This window comes from Populus alba, chromosome 17, assembly GCF_005239225.2.
Source record: "Populus alba chromosome 17, ASM523922v2, whole genome shotgun sequence".
Lineage (NCBI taxonomy): Eukaryota > Viridiplantae > Streptophyta > Magnoliopsida > Malpighiales > Salicaceae > Populus > Populus alba.
In genome coordinates this window covers 12,399,704-12,414,448 of record NC_133300.1, presented here as the reverse complement: position 1 = coordinate 12,414,448, position 14,745 = coordinate 12,399,704, and the positions used below count along the sequence as shown (strand labels likewise).

The 14,745-nt window shown below is 29.8% G+C and overlaps 1 protein-coding gene across 1 annotated transcript; it reads right to left on the bottom strand.

The window, feature by feature from the left end:
- Window positions 1-252: 252 nt before the first annotated feature.
- Window positions 253-990, bottom strand: LOC118029176 (mini zinc finger protein 2-like). Its single transcript, XM_035032988.2, has one exon. It carries the CDS (start codon window positions 802-804, stop codon window positions 514-516), a length of 291 nt encoding a protein of 96 aa, XP_034888879.1. The 5' UTR covers window positions 805-990; the 3' UTR covers window positions 253-513.
- Window positions 991-14,745: the final 13,755 nt, after the last annotated feature.

Genomic DNA, 14,745 nt, shown 5'->3' with positions numbered 1-14,745 from the left:
GCGTAATTAAAGACGCAACTAAAGAAAATAATAACAAATCACAAGTTACAAAAAAAAGTTCAAGTACCGGACAATAATTTCATTACAATAATACACTAGAAATCATTATCTTCCACCATTAATATACTCCTCTCCTCTGTTCAAGAGATACTCTTTCTCTCTTTCCAAATTGTGATTCAAAGACAAAAAAGCTTCTGGGATTAGAGATGCTTCATTCAATCCAACCATGAAGCTAATTACAGCTAATTCATCTAACCACAACCAATTTGCTATGATAATTATCATTGATCATCATAAAAAACACACCACACAACACGTTTTCACTGTTCGCCACTAGTTTTTCACTTACACAGATCGTAGAGCAGCTCTACTGATGATGTCGTCCATCAACCCTAAAAGCTACCAATACTAAAACAGCAAGAACAAGAACAAGAAACAAGAACAACAATCACAAACCCAGACAGGAAAAGTACAAGTCATAGACTAAAACTTAAAACCCCACCCATCGAAATTCTAATTACCATTTGAAGAAGGTGAAGAACAATCACATGCCACCTCTGTTTCCACTTCCCTTCTGTGGAAGTTCCTATGGCAACCACAAGCCGCACAAGTGAGTGCAGCAGCTGTGCCTTCTTCACCACTTGCCATGAACTCTCTGCACCCATCAACAGCGTAACCTCCAACTCCAGCAGCATGATTCTTTTGGCACTCTCCGTATTTAACATTCCTGATAGTGGAAGAAGAAGTCGTTGAGCTTCTTGAAGGTTCTTCTGATCTTCTTACCACCACTTGTCGCTTCCTCATCTGGCCAGTCCCCAATTCTTCTCCGCTTCCTTCGCCTTCAAATCCTTGATAAGCTAGGCTAGAATTCTCCAATTGGAAGACTGACCTATAATTAGAATATGGCGTAAAGATAGAGAGGGGGGAGGAGAGAGAAGCAAGAAATTGCTTTTAGTTGTTACTGCAAGCCCTAACCCTAGAGGGTATATTTATAGCATGGAAACCTCTCTTTATTCAATAAATCATTTTATCAGGTACCATGATTTATTATCATTTACTTTTCTTTTTAACAATGTAATTGTGTGTTGTAAAAATATTATATATTTCGACAAGTTACTGTGAGGTGATCATCGAACTGCCTTAACAACCGATTAGCACAGTGAAAAGAAATATTAACCCTTAAGGCAAATCCTAAATGATGTAAAAAGCTTTACTTTTCGTGTTAAACTCTGATTGGTTTAAAATAGAATGAACAGCTAATCTCTTAAACCTAATATGCACTGTGGCCCATAAACTGTTGCTGATGCTAAAAGGTAGTTTTGTGGGGTGCGTCGATTCGATGCCAACAAAATTTGTCCAGCTAGGCCTAATAACATGCCAGTGTTTAGCAATCTTGCCGAACCTGATATGTAAAGTCCTTCCATTTTCGTCTAAATCACTAGCTATACCATTGCACTTCTTGTGGCAAAATTTTCAAGTTTAATTTGGCAAACCCAACAACTATTGTAGATGAGACTTACTCCCTCATGAATTTTGAAATAAGTTTAAGGGTAATTGTAACGTTCTTTGAAGATTTCAAAGTTACATTTCCATCCAAATCAGGTAATTGATTATATAAAATGGTCAAGAAAATTTTTTAAACAAAAAAAAACAAAAGAAAAACATTAGAAACAAAAAATATGTTTAAACATGATTAAGAGAAAGAAAAAATTAGATTATTGATAAGGCAGAGTTCTTAAAAAGTAAAAATTGGAGAAATTAAGAACTCAAAAGCATAAAACAAGTTACCATCATAAGATCAAACTCAAAAGGCACTAATAGAACATAAAAGCAATAGCTTTTTAATTACATGATAGTTTCTATTTGCTTATTGCTATTGAGAAGATTCAAGTGTGTGTGTGTGTGTGTATATATATATATATATATATATATATATATATATATATATAGCTGAGGAATTTGTATGTGCTGTAGAGAGTGCATCGTCTCGATTTGTTGATCAGGTGGATTGGACAGTATTTCAATGAAGATGCTCGGTATTGACAAGTCAAAACCTTGGAAACTGCAAGACCTGTTTAACATGGCTTTATTGTCTAAGGATTGAAGACTATCAACTTCACTCCTCACTCCCACTTTAAGAGAAGCAAATGGGGAATCAAATCAACTTGAAAAAAAGAGATGGGACAAAATTGTCTTAGTAATGTTTGATCACTTGAACAATTTGCTTACCTTGCCATCTTCTGAATGGTCGCTGCGTCTTGAATTTCATTCTATTAGCAAATCTTATCGATCCTCACCAAGGAAAGAAAAAAAAAATTGTAACAAAAACAAAAAAACGAGAAAAAGAGGGCCGTATACGTACTATCTTGACCACACATTTCAGATAAAAAAAAAGGCGCCAATAGTCAACCATGTCTAAGATTACTTTCATTTATGTTCAACATCGTAATAAAACTTGTATGTTGTTTCTTTTAACTTCGGATATTTGATAATTTCACAAGAGATTATCTGAAGGTCAAATTTTGTGCTTTAAAATTTGGACGAGGGTCCAAGAGAAGCAAGAAAGCTACACATGCTTGTGTAGGATGTTAAATGGACTTCTAAAAATGGAAACAAACTAGCATGGTTGCTCAGCAGAGCATTTTTTTAGAATTTATTTTTTTATTTAATTTTTTACTAATAAAAATAAATATTCTAAGGAAACACATGCAACAAGTAAAATTAAGAATAAAAAAGAATTTTTTTTTAAAAAAAATATTGATTTATGTAATTTTTTATTGTTTTGACAACAAAATAATTTTTTTATTAGTAGCATAGTTTATTGAAAACAAATAGTAATAAAAAAATATTTGCAAACACTACAATGATCTGAACTAAAAAGAAAAAAAATATATTTTTAATCAAAAATATAATTATCTCATTCATATATTCCCTTTTTTTACTTTGACAAAAAAACATACTTTTTATAAGAAACATTATTTTTTAAGTAAAAACTTTCTAAGATCGTGAAAGCAAATTTTAGTAAAAATTACAAATAACAAATCAATCATTTTGACACACTAATATAAAAAATATAACAACAAAAAATTTGAGAAATTATATAATATAATAAAATAAAAAAAAAATATTTTATTCTCATTTAATAATTATGAGAAAATTATTTTAAAAATTCTAAATATTAGGCTAATACATGATTGTATATAACACAATCAATAATATCATCATAAAAAAATAAGTTTCTTAAAAACAATGGCATAATTAAAAAATTGCTTAAATATTATTTAAGTAAATTAATTTAAACAAAATTTTAATAGGTTTTAAAAAGATAAAGGAATATTTAAGCAAAAAATCTAGGCACAATTGTGCCTAGTCTTCGAGGCCTAGACATTCCAAACACAAGAAAAAGTCTAGGTAAGCCTCGGTTTGAAAGGCAAGCTCTTATGCTTTTTTGAAAGAGCAAATAATATGTTTTCTATCCAAAATTTTATTTTATATATTAGACAACTTGTTGTTTGTCTATGCGAGCAATACATTGTATTTTGGAGGTGACTAGAAAATTAGGATTAGAGTTCGCAGACATTAAAAATTCAATTTTTAACATGTGTTTACTTGGAAATACTCCAAAAACTTTTATAAACCTCAATGAACCAATTTAAAACACCAAAAGAAAACTTGTAATGACTTAAGAAATCAAAATTAAATTGAATATAAAATAAATTTACATTCTCCAATCTATTTTTACGACATGATTAGACGGAAGCATCATCTTCTTTAAACTTCTCTCTCTAAAATAAATTCATTGACACTAAGATTGATTTTTTTAATGATTATCATATAGTTGACTGCCCACTTTCTCACTCCTTTTAAATTCTCTAGGGATTTAAATTTAAAACAAATAAATAGTACTAAAACATGAAAACTTAAAACTTAGGGACCAAACATGAAATATTAAAAGAATTTTAGGACCAAATTGTAATTTTTTGTGTCCCATGAGCAATAAAAAAAGCTTGTTTTTTTTTTAGTTAAATTTGGTACAAATTTTTTAATTATTTAATTGATAAAATAAAATTTTATTTTACAACATCAAACATTAGTTTAATACCAGAGTAATTTTTCACATTACAAATGTGTCATAACATGCAAAATGAAATAAATTATGGTGCTCAAGATCATGTGAATAAAATGTGGGGATGTAAATGAAAAAAAAAAATTAAAGACCATATCAGGATAATTTTGCCAGAATTTAAAAAAAGGGGGGCTATAAAAATAATAATTATTTACCTTTCTCTTTTAATATTACTTATTATTATAATTATAGTAATACACAATTAGATTTTTTTATTTTTTTTTAATGAAAGTAGGTGATCCCCTACTTTGAGTTAAATGCAAAGTTTTTTCCGAGATTGTGATGCTTTTTTCCAAGTGGGCAGGTTAGGGATGGTGAGCAATACCTCTCTCGAATGCCATAGGGCTTCTAATGCTAAAAAACCAATATAGTTTGTTTAACTGTATATTAGTTTTTGGATCAATGGTTATTAATTTTTTATTTCCATGGTTAACAAAGTAATTTATTGTTTTTTTCAAATAATTATTTTATACTATTATGCTTGAATAATTTTTGTCTAGCTTATGATAAAGTTAAGTGGAATAAATGAGACACATTTTTATTAAGAAAGTCTTTCAAGGAAGTGAAGGTTAAGATAAAGATGGAGAAATTGGATGGAAGAATTAAAAGCAATAAGACCTTATCTTATTTTTCTCACTCTTGTAAAATAGCTCAAATATGATTACAGGGAAAGACTTTAGGCGTTTCACATTGTTAAGAAATTGAATTCATCAAGGAATTGTGACTACCCGAATGCCTTGAAAAAGTAGGTTCCACCGACTTGACTTTTGTTACTATTTTCATTGAATTATTTATATTGTTTCCTGTATAATTCTTTTCTATGCTACTTTTTTCTTATTTGTGTAACAATTAGGGTAAGAGTTATATTCTTGTACTACTATATATAAAAGTCTCAATTGAAAACATAAGGGTTTGTTTTCCTATCCACCGTTTTCTCTCTATCAACCTCTTGGCTTCATAACCTCATGATTTATTAAGAAGATTCAAATCTTATTTATTGTTCTTAGTTTCGGTTTGTTTTTGTAGTGCGGTTTATATTTTACATTGGTCATATTAAAAAATCTCTCTTGAAACTTGGGTTAAGAAAAAAATATAATATATAGCTTTTTAAAATATATTTTTTCAAACTACCACTAAAAAAGCTACTACAATATCAATTACATAATCATCAAACACAACTTTCTTTCTTGACCTTTTTAAATATATTAACACAACATGCTCTATTTATCCCTTTATCCTTACCAAATTCATAAATGACAAATTTCTATTTTAGTGATTTTAGATAAGAACCTTTCTTCTATGACTAGAGGTATCCAAATTTATTGATGGCTTCAAGCCAGAACTTCTCAAGAAGATCCAACCATTATCTTTGGTTCTTTATCCTCTCACATAACTTTCTTTCTCGATTTGACTTGCTACTTTTATACCCTTGAAAAATGCTAATCACTTTATGTTTATCAAACTCAAAATTGGAAATTTTTTGTTCTAGTGATATTAAATGAAAACCTTTCTTCTAAGATAAAAGGTATTCAAATAACAATCAGAAAATTGACAAATACAAACAGAAATACCTACAACCAAAATTCTACCGGTAAATTACAGTGAACATTACCGATGGAATAGTTCCTCACTATATCCTTTTATAAACATCGACAAAATATTTTCATTGGTGTGTACCACGAAAATTATAGTGGAAAAAATGAATAAAAAAACAAAAAGCTACGATGATGTGGTATTTTTATAGACGGTATTACCAATGAAATAAACTCATCGGTAATCTTTGTATGTAAATCCATCAGTAATATTTAAGTTATGACCTAGCATATGAACCCCCTCTCCTCCTCTTTCATTTCTTCTTCTTCCTCTATTTTTCTCTACAAAAAACAACAACCCCCTCCCCCCCATTTTATCACAAATCAAACTTTCATCACCACAAATCCAGCCACCCCATCACTTTGTCTACTAATATCCATGATTTGATTTAATTTCTCTTAGGATTCCCCATATCAAGTAAGCTAAAATAACCAATTTTTGTTTGAACTCAATTTTAAAATGTTGATTTTTATTGCATATCTTTGTAATATATGTAGTTTGTTCGTGTGTTTACTTGTTTTATAGCTTTGTTCCATAAAACAATTTGTTGTATGAATATATGATTTGTACATATTAGGGTTTGTTTGAGATTTTAAAAAATTAATTTTGTTTATGATTTGATGAAATTGATTTTGATTTTGTGACTTGGGTGTTTTGTAATGAAATAAACAATAACTTATTTAACGGGTACATTTTATATTTTGCAAATTTTATTATTGAGTTGAAAATTTTAGTAACTATGGAGGGATTTAAATTTATGTAGACAATTGATAATGATTTAATAGTACAATTAAAATAAATTGATTAAGTTTAAGTTAAACTAATGTTAGCTAAATTATTTAGTTCACATAATTAATTAATATATATTGTCATCAATATTCTATATAGGTTTGATATAATTAATGGAAGATTGTTTATGGATGTATCGAGTTTTACCCAAAAGATTACAGAGGATGAATTATTATAATGGGGTTGAGAGTTTTATTAATTACACATTATCTAATTCAAGAAATATTAGTGGAGGCAATATTAGATGTTCATATAAAAGGTTTAAAAACAAAAAGGTTCATTGATCTAGATGTTGTAACGAGATACATCTTCTATAAAAAGATTCATGTTGAAATACTTGTTTTGGTTTGCACACAGAGAACCATATGTCCTTTATGAGACCATGGTAGAAAGGATAGCTGGGTGATAAGAATGAAGATGACATAGTACTACTTATAGAAATATAGTTATGGAAGTACTGAGAATGAATCAAGATTATGTACGTGAATGTTCAATTGTAGATAAAGAACTAAATGTAAAGGCAACCAGGTTTTTTAATATTTTGAAGTACTTCAATGAATTATTATGAGATGGGTGCATAAATCACCATAAATTATTAGTTATTGCATAGGTGTTTATCATTAAGTCATCATAGACTGAGTGAAACCGGTTATAACAAAATTATTGAGTAGAAGATAAGCATTTTACCTTAAAGGAATACGCTAAAAGAAACTTCTAAACTATTAAGTCCATGATGAAATCCCCTAGCCTAAGACACCAGAAAATTAACATGTGTTCAGAATTTTACTTGTACTACTATGAAAAATATATGGGATTGCTCGTTATAAACCCATAACCGACAGGGGAAGGACTCTTGTTATACATAAAAAAACTTAGATATTTCACAATCACTCCTACACTGCAAAGGTAATCATGTCTCCAATAAAGTTATGATGCACCTTTCCAATGGTGAAGCTTGAAAACATTTTAATAGGCTGCATTCTTAGTTTTCAATGGAATCTAGGAATGTACATCTTGGGTTATTTATATATAAATTCAATTTATTCGAGTCATTTAATGCTTCTTATTCTTGTTAGACAGTTATACTCATGGTTTCAACTTACCATTGGGGATGTGAATGAGGCTGGAATTCATGTTTCTATCTAAGGTCATACTTGGTCCTAATAGTTTGGGTCAGAATATAGATGTTCGTCTTCGACTGTTGATTAATGAATTAAAGCAGTTATGTTCATCCAGGACTTTGACTTATAATGTCTCATAGAAATAGAATTTTCAGATGAGTGCAACTTTGATGTGGATTATTATTTTCCTGTGTATGTAATGGTTTCTGGTTGGAGCATGCATGAAAAATTAACATGTCTATACTGTATGGAAAATAATAAGGTCTTTACCTTAACAAATGGTGGTAAAGTGTCTTTTTTTTTATTGCCACCGGTAGTTCTTACCAACAAATAACAAGTACATAAATGACTTTTTTATTGGTAGAGTTAAAAAGGATGTTCCACCACCAGTACTAGCAATTATAGAATTATATGACATGGTATCGTAGTACGATGATATTGTGTTTGGTTTTCAATTTGAGATGCAAAATTTCCTGGTTTTGGTATGACTTATAATTTGATAATGCGAAGTATTTTATGGGAGCTTCTTTATTAGAAAACTAATCTCCTCTGTTATAATCTTGATATCATGTATATAAAAAATAATGTGTTTGAAAACATCTTTAACACGATTATAGACATGGAAGGGAAGACAAAGGATAACATAGATATATTGACACTATAAAAATATAGAGGTGGTTTATGTTGGGTCGCGGATCACAAAGCCCAAAGCTAGTTTTACCTTACACAAGAATGCACAGTTACTTGTCCACCAATGGCACAAGAGTCTGTGTTTTTTTTATGAACATGCTTTGAACATATCTAGATTGGTGAATTTAGAGAATTACAAATTATATGGAATGAAGAGTCATGATTTCCATTTGTTTATACAAACACTAATTCCATTTACTTACCAAGATTTATTGTCAAATAGGATATAAGATGCACTAATAAAGATCAGTCACTTTTTTAAAGATATATACTCTAACAAGTTGTATAACACATAAAGGGTGTCCATTCGAGAATTTCATTCAGAAAATCTGCAAACTTTAAATGATATTCCCTTCATCATCCTTCTACTCAATTGAGCATCTACCTATACATTTACCATTTGAGGTAAAAGTTGGAGACCTCGTCCAGTATAGATGAAAGTATTTATTCAAAAAGTTAGGGATTACATATACATCCTAATTAAATTTCTATTGTCTTTTTTAAAATTCAAAACTTTCATTTAATTTTATGCAGATACTTATTCAACCTTAAAAGAAAAGTAAAAAACAAGGCACATGTTAAAGCTTCAATATGAGAGGCTTATATTGTTGAAGAAATCTTAACATTTATTTTGTATTATTTCAAGCCTCACTTGAAAATAAGAATCAATCGTATTTCAAGGCACGATAGAGGTTGGAAAGTATTTTTGAGCTTGAACTTGTCAATATTTTCCCATCCCGGATGATTTGTACCAAAAAATGTTGTGAGAGGAAGATATTTAACAAAAATCAAATTCAAACATGCATATAATTATATGTTATTTAATTATAATGAACTGAGACCTTTTATTTAGTAAGTATAATATTTAACATATCATTATTTTAGAAAGATTTTTATCTTATACTATTATAAACAAATAGGTTGAATAATTCCTCGTATGCAACATCATAGTTTTTACTATCCTAGAATTCACAAATGACTTAATCTGAAATCTTTCAATTACAACATGAATAATTTTCCACATGGTTCATAACACATGTTAGGACTAATTAATTATTATTATATCTTCGAATACTTACTTTCATTACACATTTTTTGTTAAATATTAACGGTTGTAATTTATATATCAGGTTTATTAATTGGGATGGAATGCTAAAATTACTTTGAATTTACTGTGTCTGAGTCTTGAAAGAAAAGTGAAGTGTTATAATAGGTATTTCATCAATGGACATGTTTTTCATATCAAAGAGTATGATTAGGGTAGAAAGAAATATAACAACGGGTTTTATGTTAAGGGATCAACATTTAATGAGTTCAAACTTGACTTATTAAGGGAAGTTAGAAGAGGTCATTGAATTGCAATATCATAGCAAGCATAATATAGTCTTTTTATTCAAATATTATTGATATAATACCACCGATAAAGGAATCATATGGTTTGGTAAAAAATAATACAAAGGTTAGACTCCGCAACGTTAATGATATCTTTGTTTTTTCCAAACAATGCCAACAAGTTTATTACATATACATTCCTTCCTTTAGAAAGAATCATTCCAGAGTTAATTGGTTGTCCGTAGTTAAAACCAAAGTTAGGGGTCATGTTCAAGTTGTTTAGGATGGTAACGATGAAGTAACTGCAAGAGATGTATGTCAACTGGATGAGTTAGTTGATATATATCGAGTTACGCTATCTACTACCAATTAAGAAGAAAAATTAAATATTGAGTATACTTTTGTTAATATTGATGTTGAAGAGTTAAATGATATTTTGAGAACTAGTGGATATACAAAAATCAATAAAAATGATGATAATGATGGAATCAATGTAGAATACTGTGATAAAGATGGCAATGATGAAATTGATAAAGAAAAAGACAATTCTAATTAATTTATAAAACATGATTATATAATGAAATTAATTTTAATGTAATATTCTTGGATGTTCCTTCACAATGGCATGGATTTATTATTACATGACAAGGAATGTAATATTATTTATATATTTTTGTTATACACAGAACTAGTGTTATTGTGTTGTGATTTTAATGTATCCTCGAGATAGACAGATAAAGAATACATATATAATTTGGACATAAAAACTATTTTATACCGATGAAATTACCAATGAGCTAAGTTTCTCAAAAAATACCACAGAGATGGAAAACAATTACATGCATTTCCATTGAGACTTGTAGATCGAATCACCAACAAATTAAGTCCATCAGTATATTCTAAAGAGTTGGAAAGAAAGTACACTTTAATGCCACTAGAACATACAAACTGTATCAACGACAAATTAAGTATGTCGATATATTTCAAAAAGTTGGAAAAAAACTACACTTCCATGCCACTGGCTATTATAAACGAAATCATCAATGGACTATAATTTCATCAATGATATCTGGAGAGGGTTTTCGTAAAATTTCATGTTTAATTGAAATTTTAATTTTTTTATAACATACGGAATGACCAACAGAATGCAAAAACATAATAACTTTTTAATTGTCCGTTAGGAATTTCATCAGTAAAAAAAAAGCATCAAAGAAGACTAGAATCCCTAACTTCATAACAAAAGTTTGTCTTCTTCCTCTCTTATCCTCTTCCTCTCTATAATTTTTTTTTTTTGTACATTTTCTTCATTTCTTCTCTCTATGCTAAGTTCTTCTCTCATTTTCTTCCTTTCTCACTCCACGCCAGGTAAAATCTCTAACTCTTGCTTATTTTTATTTTTTTTATTGCTAATGTGGTTAATTAATTGATTTTTTTTCCCTCTCAATCTTAGCCTGCAAGGTTTTTGGCCAAGTAAACCTCCTTCTTCCTTTTATTTGTTGAAACATAATCATTATTGTTGTGATAGAAATTGTTTATAGGTTTTGGTTCTTGCTTGAAATGGTACCAATGGCTTTTGGGTTTTTTGTCTTAATACCCAATAAATCTTTATTATTATTAAGTGCTTTGTTGGTTGTTGTATTTTGGGTTTTAATGTTTTTGCTTCAATGGTTAAAGGGTTTAGGGTTTTTAGACTTAATTGTTTGAATTTTTTATTTGAATATTTTGGTTTTATAAGGTTTGATTAATTTAATATTGTGTTGTTAAGGTTATTTCATAAAGGTTAATAAATGTTATATGCCTATTACATATTTTTCATATGTTATATTATAATGAATTTATGTGGTGTGTTTATTGAGAAATGTTAAACATTCATCAAAATAGGCTTTCTTTTAAGTCTAATTTATTTTTTAAAAAATTAATTTAGATGTTGTTGTCAATTGTTAATTGTTGTTACCTATTTTTGGAACCTAATATATATATAAAAGAAAACAGAAAAAGAAAAAGGAGAAGCCCGAAACAGTGTCAATTTGAACAACACTGTTCTTTTTCTTTCTCTAGACGTGCAATAGTAGAAGAAGAAGGTTTTTGAATTTGTTTTTTTACCGCGCTCTCCCTTTCCCTCTCTCCCCCACTTGCACAAACACTATCAAAACCCAAAACCAATTTGTTTTTTTACCGCGCTCTCCCTCTCCCTCTCTCCCCCACTTGCACAAACACTATCGAAACCCAAAACCCAACATAACCCACACCCCCTCATGATGTTAAACTAAGAGAGTCGTACCCTGCAAGAGACTCCCCATTGGGCACCTTGCCCATCACCGGGGCAAAGTAGGGTGGCCTCACTCCTCATGAACCATGATGGGACAAGGGTAGGGACGATCTTGCTCCCCTTTCCCCCTATAAATACCACTCAAAAGGAGCAGACCCTGGGATTATTTTTTGAGAACCGGGGACGAGAAATAGAGGAAAGAGAAAAAAAGAAAGAACAAAGGGAAATTTAGAGGAGATTACGGAGGGAAGAAATGTAAAAAAACAAAGAGGACAGATTGGCGAGAAAACAGAGAAAAACAGGGGGGGTTCGAGAGAAAAAAGAGAGAGAAGAACAAAAAAACAGAAGGGGACTTGAAAGGTGAAATAACAAAAAACAAGAGACTTTATAGAAAGAACAAAATAGGGAACAAGAGGAAGAATGAAATACAAAGAGAGGATGAATGTAGAGGAGGGACAACCAAGAGAAACACAGAGGACGACATTTAGGGAGGAGGAGCAGAAGCATATATAAAGAAAACAGAAAAACAAAGGAAGAAGAAATAGAGGAAGAATGCCCATAACACCGCAGCAACTACCACTGTTCGTTGCCGCAAACCACCGTTATTCTTGCTCTTTGCCACCACCAACAACATTGCAAACAATCGCAGGTCCGCTTCTCTTCCTCCTCCTTTTCTTCTTCTCTAGCCTCATCCTCCACTATTCACTCCACACAGGCAGCGCCGGCTCGGACCAAAATTGTTAGGTTGGGTCCAGTCCAATCCAAAAAATTTCTGAAAAAATCCTTTCCAAAAAACTTGTGATTTTCCTGCATTTTTTTTTTTTATCAATTTTGTTTAATATGAAATTGTATTTTTATATCATAAAGATATAAGTTCGGTATTAAAATACTCGATTTTCATTGAAACGTTGCAAAAACAAATATATAAAAAATATATCTTGTTTTCATGCATACAACGAAGTCTCTTAAAGATAAAAAAGTCATATCATATTTTCATACAGAAAAAAACAAAAAAAATTTAAATATTTGTTTTAGCATGTATTTTGGCTTTAATAACCAGTTTATTAAATCCATAAAGACTATGCCAATATTTCAAAAACACACCTAAAAAATATTTTGTTTTCTTTTAGTATATGGGATTAGGAATTTATACGTAAAATGTATTTCTTATATTAAAAAGGTAGGTTCTTTTATATAGATATTAGAATGGATAAACTTTTACCCGATAAGATAAGGATCATTTTACGGATGAGGACTTTTTGTTAACCTTAGAGAAACCAACAATTAGAAAACATGACAAGACCTTAGTTTTTTATCAGAAAATTAAATAATGTAGTTTACCTTAGGTAGGGCGTATTTGGGGTGCTAATGTCTTTCCTTTACGCAATCAGTTCTCGTACATGATCTCTAAGACCAGTTAGGGTTCCTAGTGACCAAAATACTATATGGTGACTCTCATTCTTGCTTTCCATTGATAAAAGACAAGAATTCCTTGTCTCCCTATATTTTTCTGATTATTTCAAACCTACAAGAGTGGATGCTTTGCCATGACGCCACATATGTGTGACATTAATAAATACAATTAATATGACGCATCTAGTGAGTATAAGAGTTTTCTTAGGAATAATATCTATTCAATGATTTGAGTATATAGGTTTGAGCGTATAAGAGTAGAAGGAATTGATAGAAACAAAAATAGGAACAAGGATAGGAGCAAAAGGATTGAGTTTTGAATAGATATACTATAAAAATAGGTCTCTTCGTCGATTTAAATTAATTTTAGACTAAAGTAAAAAAATCATTGATTCCTCATATTTTTTTTTGTTTTATTTAGAAATTGATAGGAACGAGTGGTCGAAAATAAAATCAACTGGTTTGTGGAAACATATTAGTGATGTGTATTTATAGGTGCATAAATTTAAGGTACTCTCTCATATAAGAGAAGTGTTGTTGATTTTTTTTTAAATAGAAATATTTTTACCTTTTTCAAACCTTTAATTTATGTAGATGCCTAGGGAAAAGTCAGTAGTGCATCATATATAAAGGATTACTATTAGTTCTTCTAGCAACACTTCTAACAACCATAAGTCATTAGGTGCTGACTATAAACAATCACTTAAGACACAACTAAACTCTCTTTATGCAGGCTCATCATGTGTGATGCTGCCACGCCAAAGGGGGTCTATTTAGAGTAAGAACCATTCACTAAGAAGTATAATGTCGAGTGGAAGCCTAACCCCTTAATGTAAGTTTGTTTACCTTTCATACATTATTAAAACTTAAATAACAATTAATAATTTTTGGAAAACTAATTTTAACTAACGAATATAATTTCAGGTTTATAAATGTTGAGATTGCCAACATGATAACATTAACGATGAAATCATCGATGGAACTATCATTATTTCAATGGAGTCAGGTTTTTAAAAATCCTGAATGGAAACCCATGATTGATGCATGGTTTGGAAAATTAAGGATTAATATATACTTAAACAAATTTTTAATTATTATGTTAATTCAATTACTTTATTAATTTTAATAAACTAATTTTAAAAAAAAATTGACTAGCAAGGAAATGTTTTACTATAATAGGGTAGACAACACTGTTTTTCATAAGGGTTTGGAAAAATCATTGCACAATTAGATAAGATTGAATAAATAGTGTTATATGTTTTATTTTTTTATTTTTCATTTATTAATTGAATATTCATTTATACTATATAAGTTGTATGATTTTTAGTATGAAGCATAGAAAGAAGCCAGAAAATATGCTAAAGAATGAGATCTTCTACGCTGGAGAGACATGATGATTTAGAGAGACTTCA